This window comes from Anolis sagrei, chromosome 10 (assembly GCF_037176765.1).
Source record: "Anolis sagrei isolate rAnoSag1 chromosome 10, rAnoSag1.mat, whole genome shotgun sequence".
Taxonomy (NCBI): Eukaryota; Metazoa; Chordata; class Lepidosauria; order Squamata; family Dactyloidae; genus Anolis; species Anolis sagrei.
This window is the reverse complement of record NC_090030.1, coordinates 31,144,481-31,158,188: the sequence shown is the minus strand read 5'-3', so window position 1 is coordinate 31,158,188 and position 13,708 is coordinate 31,144,481. Positions and strand designations below refer to the sequence as shown.

General features: G+C 50.5%; 1 protein-coding gene across 2 annotated transcripts in view; it reads right to left on the bottom strand.

Annotated features, from left to right (window-relative positions):
* LOC132763093 (vascular endothelial growth factor receptor kdr-like) overlaps nucleotides 1-13,708 on the bottom strand; it is a 290,667-nt gene that overhangs the window by 181,405 nt on the left and 95,554 nt on the right. For both annotated transcript variants that reach the window (XM_067471671.1, XM_067471670.1), the window contains exon 4: nucleotides 10,587-10,711. In XM_067471671.1, the coding sequence (XP_067327772.1) occupies nucleotides 10,587-10,711 (125 nt within the window). The remainder of the gene's footprint in view (nucleotides 1-10,586; nucleotides 10,712-13,708) is intronic.

The following is a 13,708-nucleotide window of genomic DNA, read 5'->3' as shown; positions in this document are numbered from 1 at the left end:
GCCGGATTACGCCGCCGCCGCCGTCGGCAGTCGAGGAGAAAGGCCGGGCGCGGCCTGGCCCAGCCGGATCACGCCGCCGCCGCCGCCGAACCACCGCCTCTGCAGGCGGCTGAGGGAAGAGGCCTGGTGCGGCTTGCTGCAGAGGGAGAAGCCGAACGTGACCGCCGCCGCCGCCGGGCCGCTGCACCGACACATCGCCGGTCGCTGGATGGGGAGGCCGGGCACTCCCCGGCCTCCACAGCCGCTACTGGCAAGACAGTGCAGGCGCCGAGCCGCAGCTGGGCCGGGAGGCTGTTCCCCACCATCAGGCGAGTCCACCCTGCCGATTTAGAGGCCTGGATCCTGGAGGAGCCGTCCGGTGAGGTCATCGTGGCCGGACGAGTCCGCCCCTACCTGCCAGCCTGAGGCGAGCTTGCCATCCTTGACCAACATGTGTGCTTGGCCTCTTTGCTGACAGGCCTCATTGAGACTCCTACAGGGGCCTGTCCATTGTATAGAACCACCCTTGTGTAGGCCGGCTTTCTCGCTTTCTCGCTGAGCAAGAGTGTTATCTGTCTATCTACGCTGCCCCACCCCCGAGTTACCAACTCCGGAAGCCCATCCGCTGGCTTACAACCCGTCTAGATACTCTGGGGTCATGGCAATATTTAATTAAATACCATCACTACCATCCATAATAGGAGTTGTATAATTCCAACCAGTCCATTCCGGATAACCAGCGTTGTCATTTGCCATCTGAAATAGGATAGAGTACTTAGGCGCCTGCCTCAATTGTCAGATTGCACTAGCACTTACGCCCCTCCCCCCGACCCTCTATGCCGCACTGTATTATCATTAGCTAGAGCACTTTAGACCAGCACTTTACTGAGATCTGCACTTTATTAATTGCGCCTTTAGACCTTGCACTTTATTAATGTGCCTCTATGAATGTGTGCTGCTGCTAGCTAATTACGATCATTACGTTACTGACGAACTGCTCTCAATTCTAAGCACTTTATGAACTATCCCATTGTAGCAATCGGAACATCAATTACCATCAATTACCATCTGTATTGCTGCTACCCATGTGGTCCTCTGCCCCTATTTGTGTACTGTTCCTGTTGTTTTTTTGTAGCGGAGGGGGCAGAAGAGGTGGTGTGCTGGAGCCTATGAGTGATGATGTGGTGGGGAGGGGGGAGGAGAGGGAGAAGGGATGCTGGCAAGAACCCATAAGCCTAACAACAAGTGTAGAACAAAAGGATTGTATGGCTCGGAACTGCGGCATGGAGGGGGGGAGGTGTTCCACTAGCCGTGGGGCCCCCATAGAGGTCGTGGTGGGAAGGAGGAGATGCGGGAGACGGAGACCTCGAATTCGGCCTAATTCGGACCGCTTACCCAAATTAACTATTCCCAATCGGTCTCCGAAGGTAAATTGGTGTAACCAGGTGAGCGGGCCCTCTGGCTTGAAGGTGGTGTTGTTGAACGCCAGGTCTGTCAACGGAAAGACATCTTGGATCCAGGATTTAATCCTGGAGGAGCGGGCAGATCTGGCGTGCATCACGGAGACCTGGTTGGATGAAGCGGGGGGCGTAAACCTCTCCCAGCTTTGTCCTCCAGGTTTCTCCGTGCAACACCAACCAAGAGCCGGAGGACGGGGAGGCGGTGTCGCAGTAGTCTATAGAGATTCCATCCATCTAACCAGGAGCCCCATCCCGCAGACCACAAATTTTGAATGCGTCCACCTGAGGGTGGGTGACCGGGACAGAATAGGGATTCTGCTAGTGTACCGTCCACCTCGCTGCACTACAGTCTCCCTACCTGAGCTAGCGGGGGTGGTCTCGAGCCTGGCGGTGGAGTCCCAACGGCTCCTTGTGCTGGGGGACTTCAACATCCACGCCGAGGCAACCCTCACAGGTGCGGCTCAGGACTTCATGTCCGCCATGGCAACCATGGGGCTGTCCCAACGAATAACTGGCCCCACCCACTGTGCTGGACACACATTGGACTTGGTATTCTGTCAGGGATGGGAGCAAGGTGGCGGTGTGGAGGAGTTGTCTAGCTCTCCGTTGCCATGGTCCGACCACTTCCTGATTAGATTTAGACTCACTGCGCCCCCTAACCTCCGCAAGGGTGGAGGACCCATTAGGATGGTCCGCCCCAGGAGGCTAATGGATCCGAGTGGATTCCTGATGGCTCTTGGGGAGTTTCCCGCCGCCGTGGTAGGTGATCATGTCGAGGCCTTGGTTGCTCTCTGGAATGGGGAGATGACCAGGGCTATTGACAAGATCGCTCCGGAACGTCCCCTCTCGAGTAACCGAGCTAAACCAGCCCCTTGGTTTACTGAGGAGCTGGCAGCGATGAAGCGAAAGAAGAGGGTTCTAGAGAGCGTGTGGCGCTCAGACCCAAGCGAGTCAAACCGAACACGGTTTGTGTCCTTTTTAAGGGCATATGCCGCGGCAATAAAAGCAGCAAAGAAAACTTTCTTTGCGGCCACTATTGCGTCTGCAAAAAACCGTCCGGCGGAGTTGTTTCGGGTTGTCAGAGGTCTTTTAACTCCCCCAACTTCAGGTGGGAGCCCTGACAACTCGGCAGCACGCTGTGAAGCATTTGCTCGGTTCTTTGCAGACAAAGTCGCTTTGATCCGCGCTGGGCTGGACGCCGCATTAGATGCAGTCTCTGTGAATGTGACACAAGCACCTGCTTGTCCGATTTTGTTGGATTCTTTTCAGTTTGTGAAACCCGAGGATGTGGACAAGATACTTGGAGGAATGAGACCCACCACGTCCATCCTAGACCCCTGCCCATCCTGGCTTCTGAAAGAGGCCAGAGGGGGATTGGCCGAGTGGGTAACGGTGGTGGTTAATGCCTCCCTTCGGGAAGGCAAGATTCCAGCGAGCCTAAAACAGGCTGTTGTAAAGCCGCTGTTGAAGAAACCATCACTCGACCCCACTAAATTGGACAACTTTCGGCCTGTTTCCAATCTTCCCTTCTTGGGCAAAGTCATGGAAAGCGTGGTGGCCTCACAACTCCAGGTATTCTTGAGAGACACGGATATTCTGGATCCGGCGCAGTCTGGTTTCAGACCGGGACATGGTACCGAGACGGTCTTGGTCGCCTTAGTGGATGATCTGCGCCGGGAGCTAGACAGGGGGAGTGTGTCCCTGTTGGTGCTCCTGGACCTCTCAGCGGCCTTCGATACCGTCGACCACGGTATTCTTCTGGGGCGCCTTGCAGAGATGGGTCTTGGGGGCACTGCTTTGCAGTGGCTCCGGTCATTTCTGGAGGGTCGTACTCAGAAGGTGTTGCTGGGGGACTCCTGTTCAGCGCCACAGCCGTTGATCTGTGGCGTTCCTCAGGGTTCCATCTTGTCCCCCTTGCTGTTTAACATCTACATGAAGCCGCTGGGTGAGATCATCCGGAGTTTCGGGGTGCGGTGTCACCTGTACGCAGATGATGTCCAACTCTGTCACTCCTTCCCACCTGCTACTAAGGAGGCCGTCGAAGTCCTGAACCGGTGCCTGGCCGCTGTAACGGTCTGGATGAGGGCGAACAAACTGAAATTAAATCCAGACAAGACAGAGGTACTCCTGGTCAGTCGCAAGGCCGAACAGGGTATAGGGTTACAGCCTGTGCTGGACGGGGTCGCACTCCCCTTGAAGGCGCAGGTTCGCAGCTTGGGTGTGACCCTGGACTCATCGCTGAGCCTGGAGCCTCAGGTTTCAGCGGTGACCAGGGGAGCATTTGCACAGCTTAGGCTCGTGCGCCAGCTGCGCCCGTATCTTGGGAAGTCTGACTTGGCCACGGTGGTACACGCTTTGGTCACATCCCGCCTTGACTACTGCAACGCTCTCTACGTGGGGCTGCCCTTGAAGACGGCCCGGAAGCTTCAACTAGTCCAACGCGCGGCAGCCATGGTGTTAACGGGAGCAGGACGCAGAGAGCATACAATGCCCCTGCTGTCCCAGCTCCACTGGCTGCCGATTCGCTACCGGGCCCAATTCAAGGTGCTGGTATTATCCTACAAAGCCCTAAACGGTTCCGGCCCAAAATACCTTGCAGACCGCATCTCGGCCTACGAGCCCACGAGGGCCTTGAGATCATCCGGGGAGGCCCTTCTCTCGGTCCCGCCTGCCTCACAGGCACGTCTGGCGGGGACGAGAGAGCGGGCCTTCTCGGTGGTGGCCCCCCGGCTGTGGAACACCCTCCCTGTTGAAGTGAGACAGGCGCCCTCCTTGCTGGCCTTTCGGAGAGGCCTGAAAACATGGCTCTTCGAGCAGGCCTTCAACTGAGAGTATCTTGAACGACACTGGAATGGACTAGGATTATGAAATTGGCTATGACCCCAGGACTCGACGAAGCGGATTTTTAGTATAGGTATATGTTATGTTGTATTGTCTGGTATGTACTGTCTAGATTTACTGTATTCTGTCTTTTTGTTGCTGTTCACCGCCCCGAGTCGCCTTCGGGCTGAGAGGGGCGGTCAATAAATGCAAAAAATAAATAAATAAAATAAATAAATAAATAAATAAACAATTGTTTTTCGATGTCTATGTTTGTAAGTTGCTTTTCTTTTTGCGTGTGTTTTTGTTGTACAATTCTTTAATTTAAAATATTTAAAAAGTTCATTATGGAATATTTATTTTATTTATTTATTTACTATTCTTGTATACCGCTGTATCTCAAGCCCGAGGGCGACTCACAGCGGTTTCCAGACAGTAAACACAAAGACAATAAAAACAGCAGCAATCAATATACCATAGCAGTTAAACTACACAATTCCATAACTAGCAATAACAACATCAATACACAATTATCACAACCCCCCCCCCCCGATCGCCTCGTCATCCAAAACGTGATCCAAATTCATCGTCCATTGTTCCGTTCCTATGTTCACATTACCAGAATTGCACTAAATTACTCAAATGCCTGCACAAACATCCAGGTCTTCAACTTTCTACGGAATGTCATGAGAGATGGTGCCAGCCTAACATCTGCAGGAAGGGCGTTCCACAGCCGAGGAGCCACCACCGAGAAGGCCCTATCTCTCGTCCCCACCAACTGTGCTTGAGAGGCTGGCGGGATCGAGAGCAGGGCCTCCCCGGAAGATCTCAAAGTCCGGGTGGGTTCATAGGCCGAGATGCGGTCAGATAGGTATCTTGGGCCGGAATCGTTTAGGGCTTTATAGTAGGGCTGGTCAATTCGTTTCGGTAATTCGTATTTCATTAAAAAATTCGTTAATTTTTGAATTACGAAACGATTACAAAACATATTTTTAAACCTGGAAGTGTTTTTAAATATCGAAATGGCAGGCGCCAAAAAATTTTGTATTTCCGTCCATTTCGGAAATACGTAAGATGGCCGCCTGGCTTGCTGGGAGCTCTCCTCTCTCGGCGCCGGCTGAGCAAGCGAGAGGGCGAGCGAGAGGGCGAGGGCGAGCGAGAGGGCGAGGGCGAGCGGCGAGCGAGAGGGCGAGCGAGAGGGCGAGCGAGAGGGCGAGGGCGAGCGGCGAGCGAGAGGGCGAGGGCGAGCGGCGAGCGAGAGGGCGAGCGAGAGGGCGAGCGGCGAGCGAGAGGGCGAGGGCGAGCGAGAGGGCGAGGGCGAGCGAGAGGGCGAGCGGCGAGCGAGAGGGCGAGGGCGAGCGGCGAGCGAGAGGGCGAGCGAGAGGGCGAGCAGCGAGCGAGAGGGCGAGGGCGAGCGAGAGGGCGAGGGCGAGCGAGAGGGCGAGCGGCGAGCGAGAAGGTGAGGGCGAGCGGCGAGCGAGAGGGCAAGTGAGAGGGCAAGCGAGAGGGCGAGGGCGAGCGGCAAGTGAGAGGGCGAGTGAGAGGGCGAGCGGCGAGCGAGAAGGCGAGGGCAAGCGGCGAGCGAGAGGGCGAGTGAGAGGGCGAGCGAGAGGGCGAGCGGCGAGCGAGCGGCGAGCGAGAGGGCCCGCCAGAGTGAGTGCCTGCCTTCCCTCCTTAATAATAATTTCTCCTCCCTATTCTACTAAATTAATAATTAAATTTAAAAAATATTGAAAAAATATTGGAAAAAAAGGGCGCCATCTTTACAAAATGTTTTGTAAATATTTACGAAATTTCGTAAATACCGAACTTTTTTTTTGGAAAATTTTGTAATTATTTTAAATATCGAAACAAAAAAACACCCCAATTACAAATCGATTTTAGAAACAAATTTTTGCATTGTTACCCAGGCCTACTTTATAGGCCAGTACCAACACCTTGAATTGGGCCCGGTAGCAAATCGGCAGCCAGTGGAGCTGGTGCAACAGGGGGGTTGTGTGCTCCCTGCGCTCCGCTCCTGTTAGAATCATGGCTGCCGCGCGTTGGACTAGTTGCAGCTTCCGGGCCGTCTTCAGGGGCAGCCCCACGTAGAGAGCGTTGCAGTAGTCTATTTAAATATATATCTATGAGAGAGAAAAGGAAGGCAGAATAAGCCACCCAAAGAGTTGCAAAAGTACCGGAGTAACTTTTCCTCTTTCCCAAGGTTCTTTTGGTTTGTCAAACTTGAAATCACTGATCGGTTATTAAATTTGGAGGAGGATGTGCTAAATTTGTCCAATCCTTTCGACACCTTCCTTCCTCTAAGGACAGGAAGCCGTCAGCGTGTCTCCGCACAGCGTTTCCCAGCAAAGGCGAAAACAACTCGCGTCCTTGCCTTCGACGGGAAGAGGCAAGGGAAACACGCACCTTCCCAAAGAGGTCCGCCTGGGAGAGGTCTCCTTTTGGACCTCCAAGGCCAACTTTCCTTTTTCGTGCGGCTCCACCCCATCTTTCTCCTTCGAAAGAGAAACAACCATCTCCGATTTTGTAGTGCCCAAAATGGAAACATCCGCCCACTACCAAGAAATGGCCGGCACACTCTTTGGCATCAAGTCGGGGTGAGGAAAGTTCACCCTTCTAAAAATAACACTTGGAGCTTTTAGTGTTCAAATCAGTGTTTCTCAACCTTCTTAATGCCGCAACCCCTTAATTACGGTTCCTCATGTTGTGGAACATGAGGACGCTAAAAGTGGACGCTAGAAACAACATTTTACCAGCTTTGAGATGGTAAAACAGAAGCTCTCCGAAGCTCTAGGTGCTCTTCCTGCCTATTACAGGGAAAACCAACTGATCCCCAACCCATCTAAAACACAGACATGCGCCTTTCACCTTAAGAACAGACAAGCATCCCGAGCTCTGAGGATATTACCTGGGAAGGAATCCCACTGGAGCATTGCAACACACCCAAATACCTGGGAGTCACTTTGGACCGTGCTCTGACCTACAAGAAGCACTGCCTGAACATCAAGCAAAAAGTGGGCGCTGGAAACAACATCATACGAAAGATGACTGGCACAACCTGGGGATCACAACCAGACACAGTGAAGACGTCTGCCCTTGCGCTATGCTACTCTGCTGCTGAGTATGCATGCCCAGTGTGGAACACATCTCATCACACTAAAACAGTGGATGTGGCTCTTAATGAGACATGCCACATTATCACGGGGTGTCTGCGCCCCACACCACTGGAGAAATTACACTGCCTAGACGGTATCGCACCACCTGACATCCGTCAGGAAGTAGCAGCCAATAGTGAAAGGACCAAGGCAGAGACATCTCCAGCTCATCCCCTGTTTGGGTATCAGCCAGCACGTCAATGACTTAAATCAAGACATAGTTTTCTTAGATCTACAGAGACACTCGCTGGAACACCCCAGCAAGCGAGAGTCCAAAAGTGGCAGGCTCAAACCCAGCACCTCAATTCATGGGTGATACCAGATGAGAGACTCCCCCCTGGGCACTCAGAAGACTGGGCGACTTGGAAGGTGCTGAGCCAGTATTGCACCACCTGACATGTCAACAACATAAATCTAGAAATAGTTTTCTAAGATCTACAGAGAGACACTCGCTGGAACACCCCAGCAAGCGAGAGTCCAAAAGTGGCAGGCCCAAACCCAGCACCTCAATTCATGGGTGATACCAGATGAGAGATTCCCCCCTGGGCACACAGAGGACTGGGCGACTTGGAAGGCGCTGAACAGACTGCGCTTGGGCACCACGAGATGCAGAGCCAATCTTAAGAAATGGGGCTACAAAGTGGAATCCCCGACATGCGAGTGTGGAGAAGAGCAAACCACGGATCACCTGCTGCAATGCACCCTGAGCCCTGCCACATGCACAAGGGAGGACCTTCTTGCGGCAACACCAGAGGCACTCCAAGTGGCCAGATACTGGTCAAAGGACATTTAACCAACTACCAAATTTGCAAAATCTGTGTTTCTTTTTCTTTTTAATCTGTGTGTTTGTTTTGCTCTGTTAGAATTGTAATACAATGGTTGCGGATGACACGATAAATAAATAAATAAATGTTGTGGTGACCCCCAACCAGAAAATTATTTGTGTTGCTTCTTCGTCACTGTCGTGTTGCTACTGTTACGAATTGCAATGTAAATATCTGATATGCAAGATGTATTATCATTCACTGGACCAAGGGTCTGGAGAACAAACCCTATGAGGAGCGGTTTAAGGAGCTGGGCATGTTTAGCCTGAAGAAGAGAAGGCTGAGAAGAGATATGATAGCCATGTATAAATATGTGAGAGGAAGCCACAGGGAGGAGGAGTGAGTAAGCTTGTTTTCTGCTTCTCTGGAGACTAGGACATGACACAATGGTTTCAAACTCCAAGAGAGGAGATTCCATCTGAACATGAGGAAGAACTTCCTGACTGTGAGATCCGTTCAGCAGTGGAACTCACTGCTCCGGAATGTGGTGGAGGCTCCTTCTTTGGAAGCTTTTAAACAGAGGCTGGATGGCCATCTGTCGGGGGTGATTTGAATGCAATATTCCTGCTTCTTGGCAGAATGGGGTTGGGCTGGATGGCCCAGGAGGTCTCTTCCAACTCTTTGATTCTAGGATTCTATGAAATACACAATGGTGGCATTGTGCAGGATTGACTTTTGTCATTTGGGAGTTGTAGTTGCTGGGATTTAGAGTTCACCTACAATCAAAGAGCATTCTGAACGCCACCAGTGATGGAACTGAACCAAACTTGGAACACAGAACTCCCATGACCAACAGAAAATGCTGGAAGGGTTTGGTGGGCATTGACTTTGAGTTTTGGAATTGTAGTTCACCTACATCCAGAAAGCACTATGGACTCAAACAATTGGCACGGATGCTCAATATGCCCAAATGTGAATGCTGGTAGAGTTTGGGGGAAATAGACCTTGACATTTGGGAGTCGTAGTTGCTGGGATTTATAATTCACTTACAATCAAAGAGTATTCTGAACTCCACCAATAATGGAATTGAACCAAACTTGGCACACAGAACTCCCTTTACCAACCCAAAATACTGGAAAGGTTTGGTGGGTATTGACTTTGAGTTTTGGAATTGTAGTTCACCTACTTCCAGAATTGTAGTTCTGGAAGTTCACCTACTTCCAGAATTGTAGTTCTTTGGAATTGTAGTTCACCTACTTCCAGAAAGCACTATAGACCCAAACAATGATGGATTTTGACCAAATTGGCACGGATGTTCAATATGCCCAAATGTGAACACTGGTGGAGTTGGGGAAAGTAGACCTTGACATTTGGGAGTTGTAGATGCTGGGATTTATAGTTCACCTACAATCAAAGAGCATTCTGAACTCCACCAACAATGGAATTGAACCAAACTTGGCACACAGAACTCCCATGACCAACAGAAAATACTGGGTTTGGTGGGCATTGACCTTGAGTTTTGGAGTTGTAGTTCACCTACATCCAGAGATCACTATGGACTCAAACAATAATGGATTTGGACCAAACTTGGCACAGATGCTCAATATGCCCAGTTGTGAACACTGGTCGAGTTTGGGGAAAATAGACCTTGCCATTTGGGAGTTATAGTTGCTGGGATTTATAGTTCACCTACAATCAAAGAGCATTCTGAACTCCACCAACAATGGAATTGAACCAAGCTTGGCACACATAACTCCCTTTACCAACAGAAAATACTGGAAAGGTTTGGTTGGCATTGACCTTGAGTTTTGGAGTTCTAGTTCACCTACATCCAGAGAGCACTAGTTCACCTACATCCAGAGATCACTATGGACTCAAACAGTAATGGATTTGGACCAAACTTGGCACGGATGCTCAATCTGCCCAATTGTGAACACTGGCAGAGTTTGGGGGAAATAGATTTCACATTTGGGAGTTGTAGTTGCTGGGATTTATAGATCACCTACAATCAAAGAGCATTCTGAACTCCACCAACGACAGAATTGGGCCAAATTTCAGACAGAGAACCCCCATGACCAACAGAAAGTACTTTGTTTTCTGATGTTCTCCATCCTTTGACACCCCCTCATGACCCCCCAGTGGTCCTGAGCCCCAGGTTGATAAACACTGGTTTAAAAGCAAGCCTGGGATAGTTTTTCTTTACTCCAACACTTCTGATGGGAAGGGATTTAGGGTGGATTTGCATTGTCATCTAATACTCCAGTTTCTGACTCTAGATGAATTGCTTTGAACTGGATTACATAAATCCACACAGCTGTGTAATCCCATTCAGAGTAGATCATCTAGATTCGGAAACTGGCTTATTAGATGGCAGTGGAGATGTGGCTTTTCGTCAAAATGGCACTGACCAGCTGCAGAATCGGCCTGATGTCCGGCGAGGTCACGCGACAGGGAACAGTGATCACAGTCTGTGGGTTCTCTATGTAGATGACATCGGGGTGCGCCGGGTTGTCCACAAAGGGCATTTTGGGGTCTGCAAAGCACAGAAGGAAAAAGTCAGTAAGGAGAGTCATAGAAGTATATAATCCTAGAGGTGGAAGGGACCCCAAGGGCTATCCAGTCCAACCCCTTCTTCCATGCAGGAAAATCACAACCAAAGCACCCCATCCAGCTTCTACCTAAAAGCATAAAAATAAAGAGCCTCCATCAGACTCCAACTGGATAGTCCCTGGGGTTGCTCCAATCATCATCATCATCATCATCATCATCATCATCATCATCATCATCATCTTGTTTATACACACACACACACACACACACACACACATATTATATATAACGTAAATATAACCATTTCTCGGGGTCCATTGGAAACTTTTGCTTCAAAAAGGGCTCCATGGCTGAAAACGTTTGAGAACCTCTACACTAGATGTATCCCTGACCTCTTGGATTTGCTTGAGACCCCTTCCAAGCCGCTTTGCACCACTCTGGACAGGAAGCTACCAGTTTCAGGAGAAGTTTTGCTGGACAGTTCCCCAGTGCCAAGCTCCAAATAGGGCTGCTTTGCCTTGTCTGTTGCAGAAAACCATTTCAATAGACTTTAAGCAGAAGCACACTTCTTGAGCCGAGTATTCCTTGTGAATGAATGACACAATAGTGCTGGATCACTTTGCAATTCTTCTTGTGTCTCACATTCTAGACCAGTGTTTCTCAATGTGGGGGTCGGGACCCCTGAGGGGGTCGCGAAGGGGTATCAGAGGGGTCGCCAAAGACCATCAGAAAACACAGTATTTTCTGATGGTCATGGGGATTCCATGTGGGAAGTTTGAGCCAATTCTGTTGGTGGAGTTCAGAATCTTCTTTGATTGTAATAAACTATAAATCCCAGCAACTACAACTCCCAAAAGTCAAGGTCTATTTTCCCCAGGCTCCATCAGTGTTCATATTTGCGCATATTGAGTATTTGTGCCAAGTTTGGTTCAGATCCACCATTGCATGAGTCCACAGTGTTCGCTGGATATAGGTGGACTACAACTCCCAAACTCAAGGTCAATACCCACCAAACCCTTCCAATGTTTTCTATTGGTCATGGGAGTTCTGTGTGGCAAATTAGGTTCAAAACCATCGCTGGTGGAGTTCAGAATGATATTTGATTATAGGTGAACTATAAATCCCAAATTACAAAATCAATCCTCCCCCAACCCCACTAGCATTTACATGTGGTTGCATTGGGCATTTGTGCCCAGTTTGGTCCAGTGAATGAAAATACATCCTGCATATCAGATATTTACATTATGATTTATAACAGTAGGAAAATGACTGTTATGAAGTAGCAACAAAAACAGTGTTATGGTTGGCGGTCACCACAACATGAGGGATTGTATTAAGAGCATGAGGAGGGTTGAGAACCACTGTTCTAGACACATGTTTTGCAACTCTAATATGAGATCCCTGGGCAACGCTCTGCAAATGGTTTTGGCTTTGCTATTAGAGTTGTGTGCTGATCTGTTTTCCTTTGTTACACCTGTTCTTTTGTTACTTTTGTTACCTTCGGAAGCATGTAACAAGAAGCCTCCTCCTGGTATGAAATTCAGCTCGACATGAAAGCAAGCAGGAGCCCCTCACCTGCTTTTCGTGAGCAGCCGCCTTGCTTTGGAAAGAGTGCATGTGTGGGATGTGCAGGCCCAAAAAGCACACGTGCCTGCCTGCAGCCAAGTGCCAAGGATGATGGTCCTCCAATTTTAGTGTCTTGGCGATGAATCCATAGGTAGCTGTGGAGCCCTATTCTTGATCTGCATGTTCTCCCGCAGTGAGGACATTGGTTTCCAGGTGGGAGCCCCTCATCTACTTTTCATGAGTAAACTTTCCTCCTTGCTTTGGAAAGTGCATGTGATGTGCAGGCCCAGAAAACACATGCACTTCCCTGCAGCTGAGTGCCTCCTCTAGAGTAAACTTGCCTCCTTGCCTTGGAGTGAGTATGGCGTGCAGATCCAGAAAGCATGCGCACTTGCCTGTGGCTGAATGCCTCCCCTAGAGTAAAATTGCTTCCTTGTCTTGGAAAGTGTGTGTGGCACACATGCACAGAAAATGTGTGCCTGCCTGCAGCCATGTATCCTCTTGCCTCCTTGCATTGGAGTGAGTGTGGTGTGCAGGCCCAGAAAGCGTGTGCGCCTGCCTGCAGCTGAGTGCTCCTCTAGAGTAAACTTGCCTCCTTGACTTGGAAAGTGCATGTTGCATGCATGCCCAGAAAACGTGCGCCTGCCTGCAGCCATGTATCCTCTAGAGTAAACTTGCCTCCTTGCCTTGGAGTGAGTGTGGCGTGCAGGCCCAGAAAGTGTGTCTGCCTGCCTGCAGCTGAGTGCCTCCTCTAGAGTAAAATTGCCTCCTGGACTCGGAAAGTGCATGTGGCATGCACACCCAGAAAATGTGTGCCTGCCTGCCTGCAGCCGAGTGCCTCCTCTAGAGTAAGTTTGCCTCCTTGCCTTGGAGTGAGTGTGGTGTGCAGGCCCAGAAAGCGTGTGCGCCTGCCTGCAGCTGAGTGCTCCTCTAGAGTAAACTTGCCTCCTTGACTTGGAAAGTGCATGTTGCATGCATGCCCAGAAAATGTGTGCCTGCCTGCAGCCATGTATCCTCTAGAGTAAACTTGCCTCCTTGCCTTGGAGTGAGTGTGGCGTGCAGGCCCAGAAAGTGTGTCCACCTGCCTGCAGCTGAGTGCCTCCTCTATAGTAAAATTGCCTCCTGGACTCGGAAAGTGCATGTGGCATGCACACCCAGAAAATGTGTGCCTGCCTGCCTGCAGCCGAGTGCCTCCTCTAGAGTAAGTTTGCCTCTTTGCTTTGGAGTGAGTGTGGTGTGCAGGCCCAGAAAGCATGTGTGCCTGCCTGCAGCTGAGTGCCTTCTCTAGAATAAACTTGCCCCCTTGACTTGGAAAGTGCATGTGGCATGCATGCCCAGAAAATGTGTGTCTGCCTGCCCGCAGCGGAGTGCCTCCTCTAGAGTAAACCCGCCTCCTTGCCTTGGAGTGAGTGTG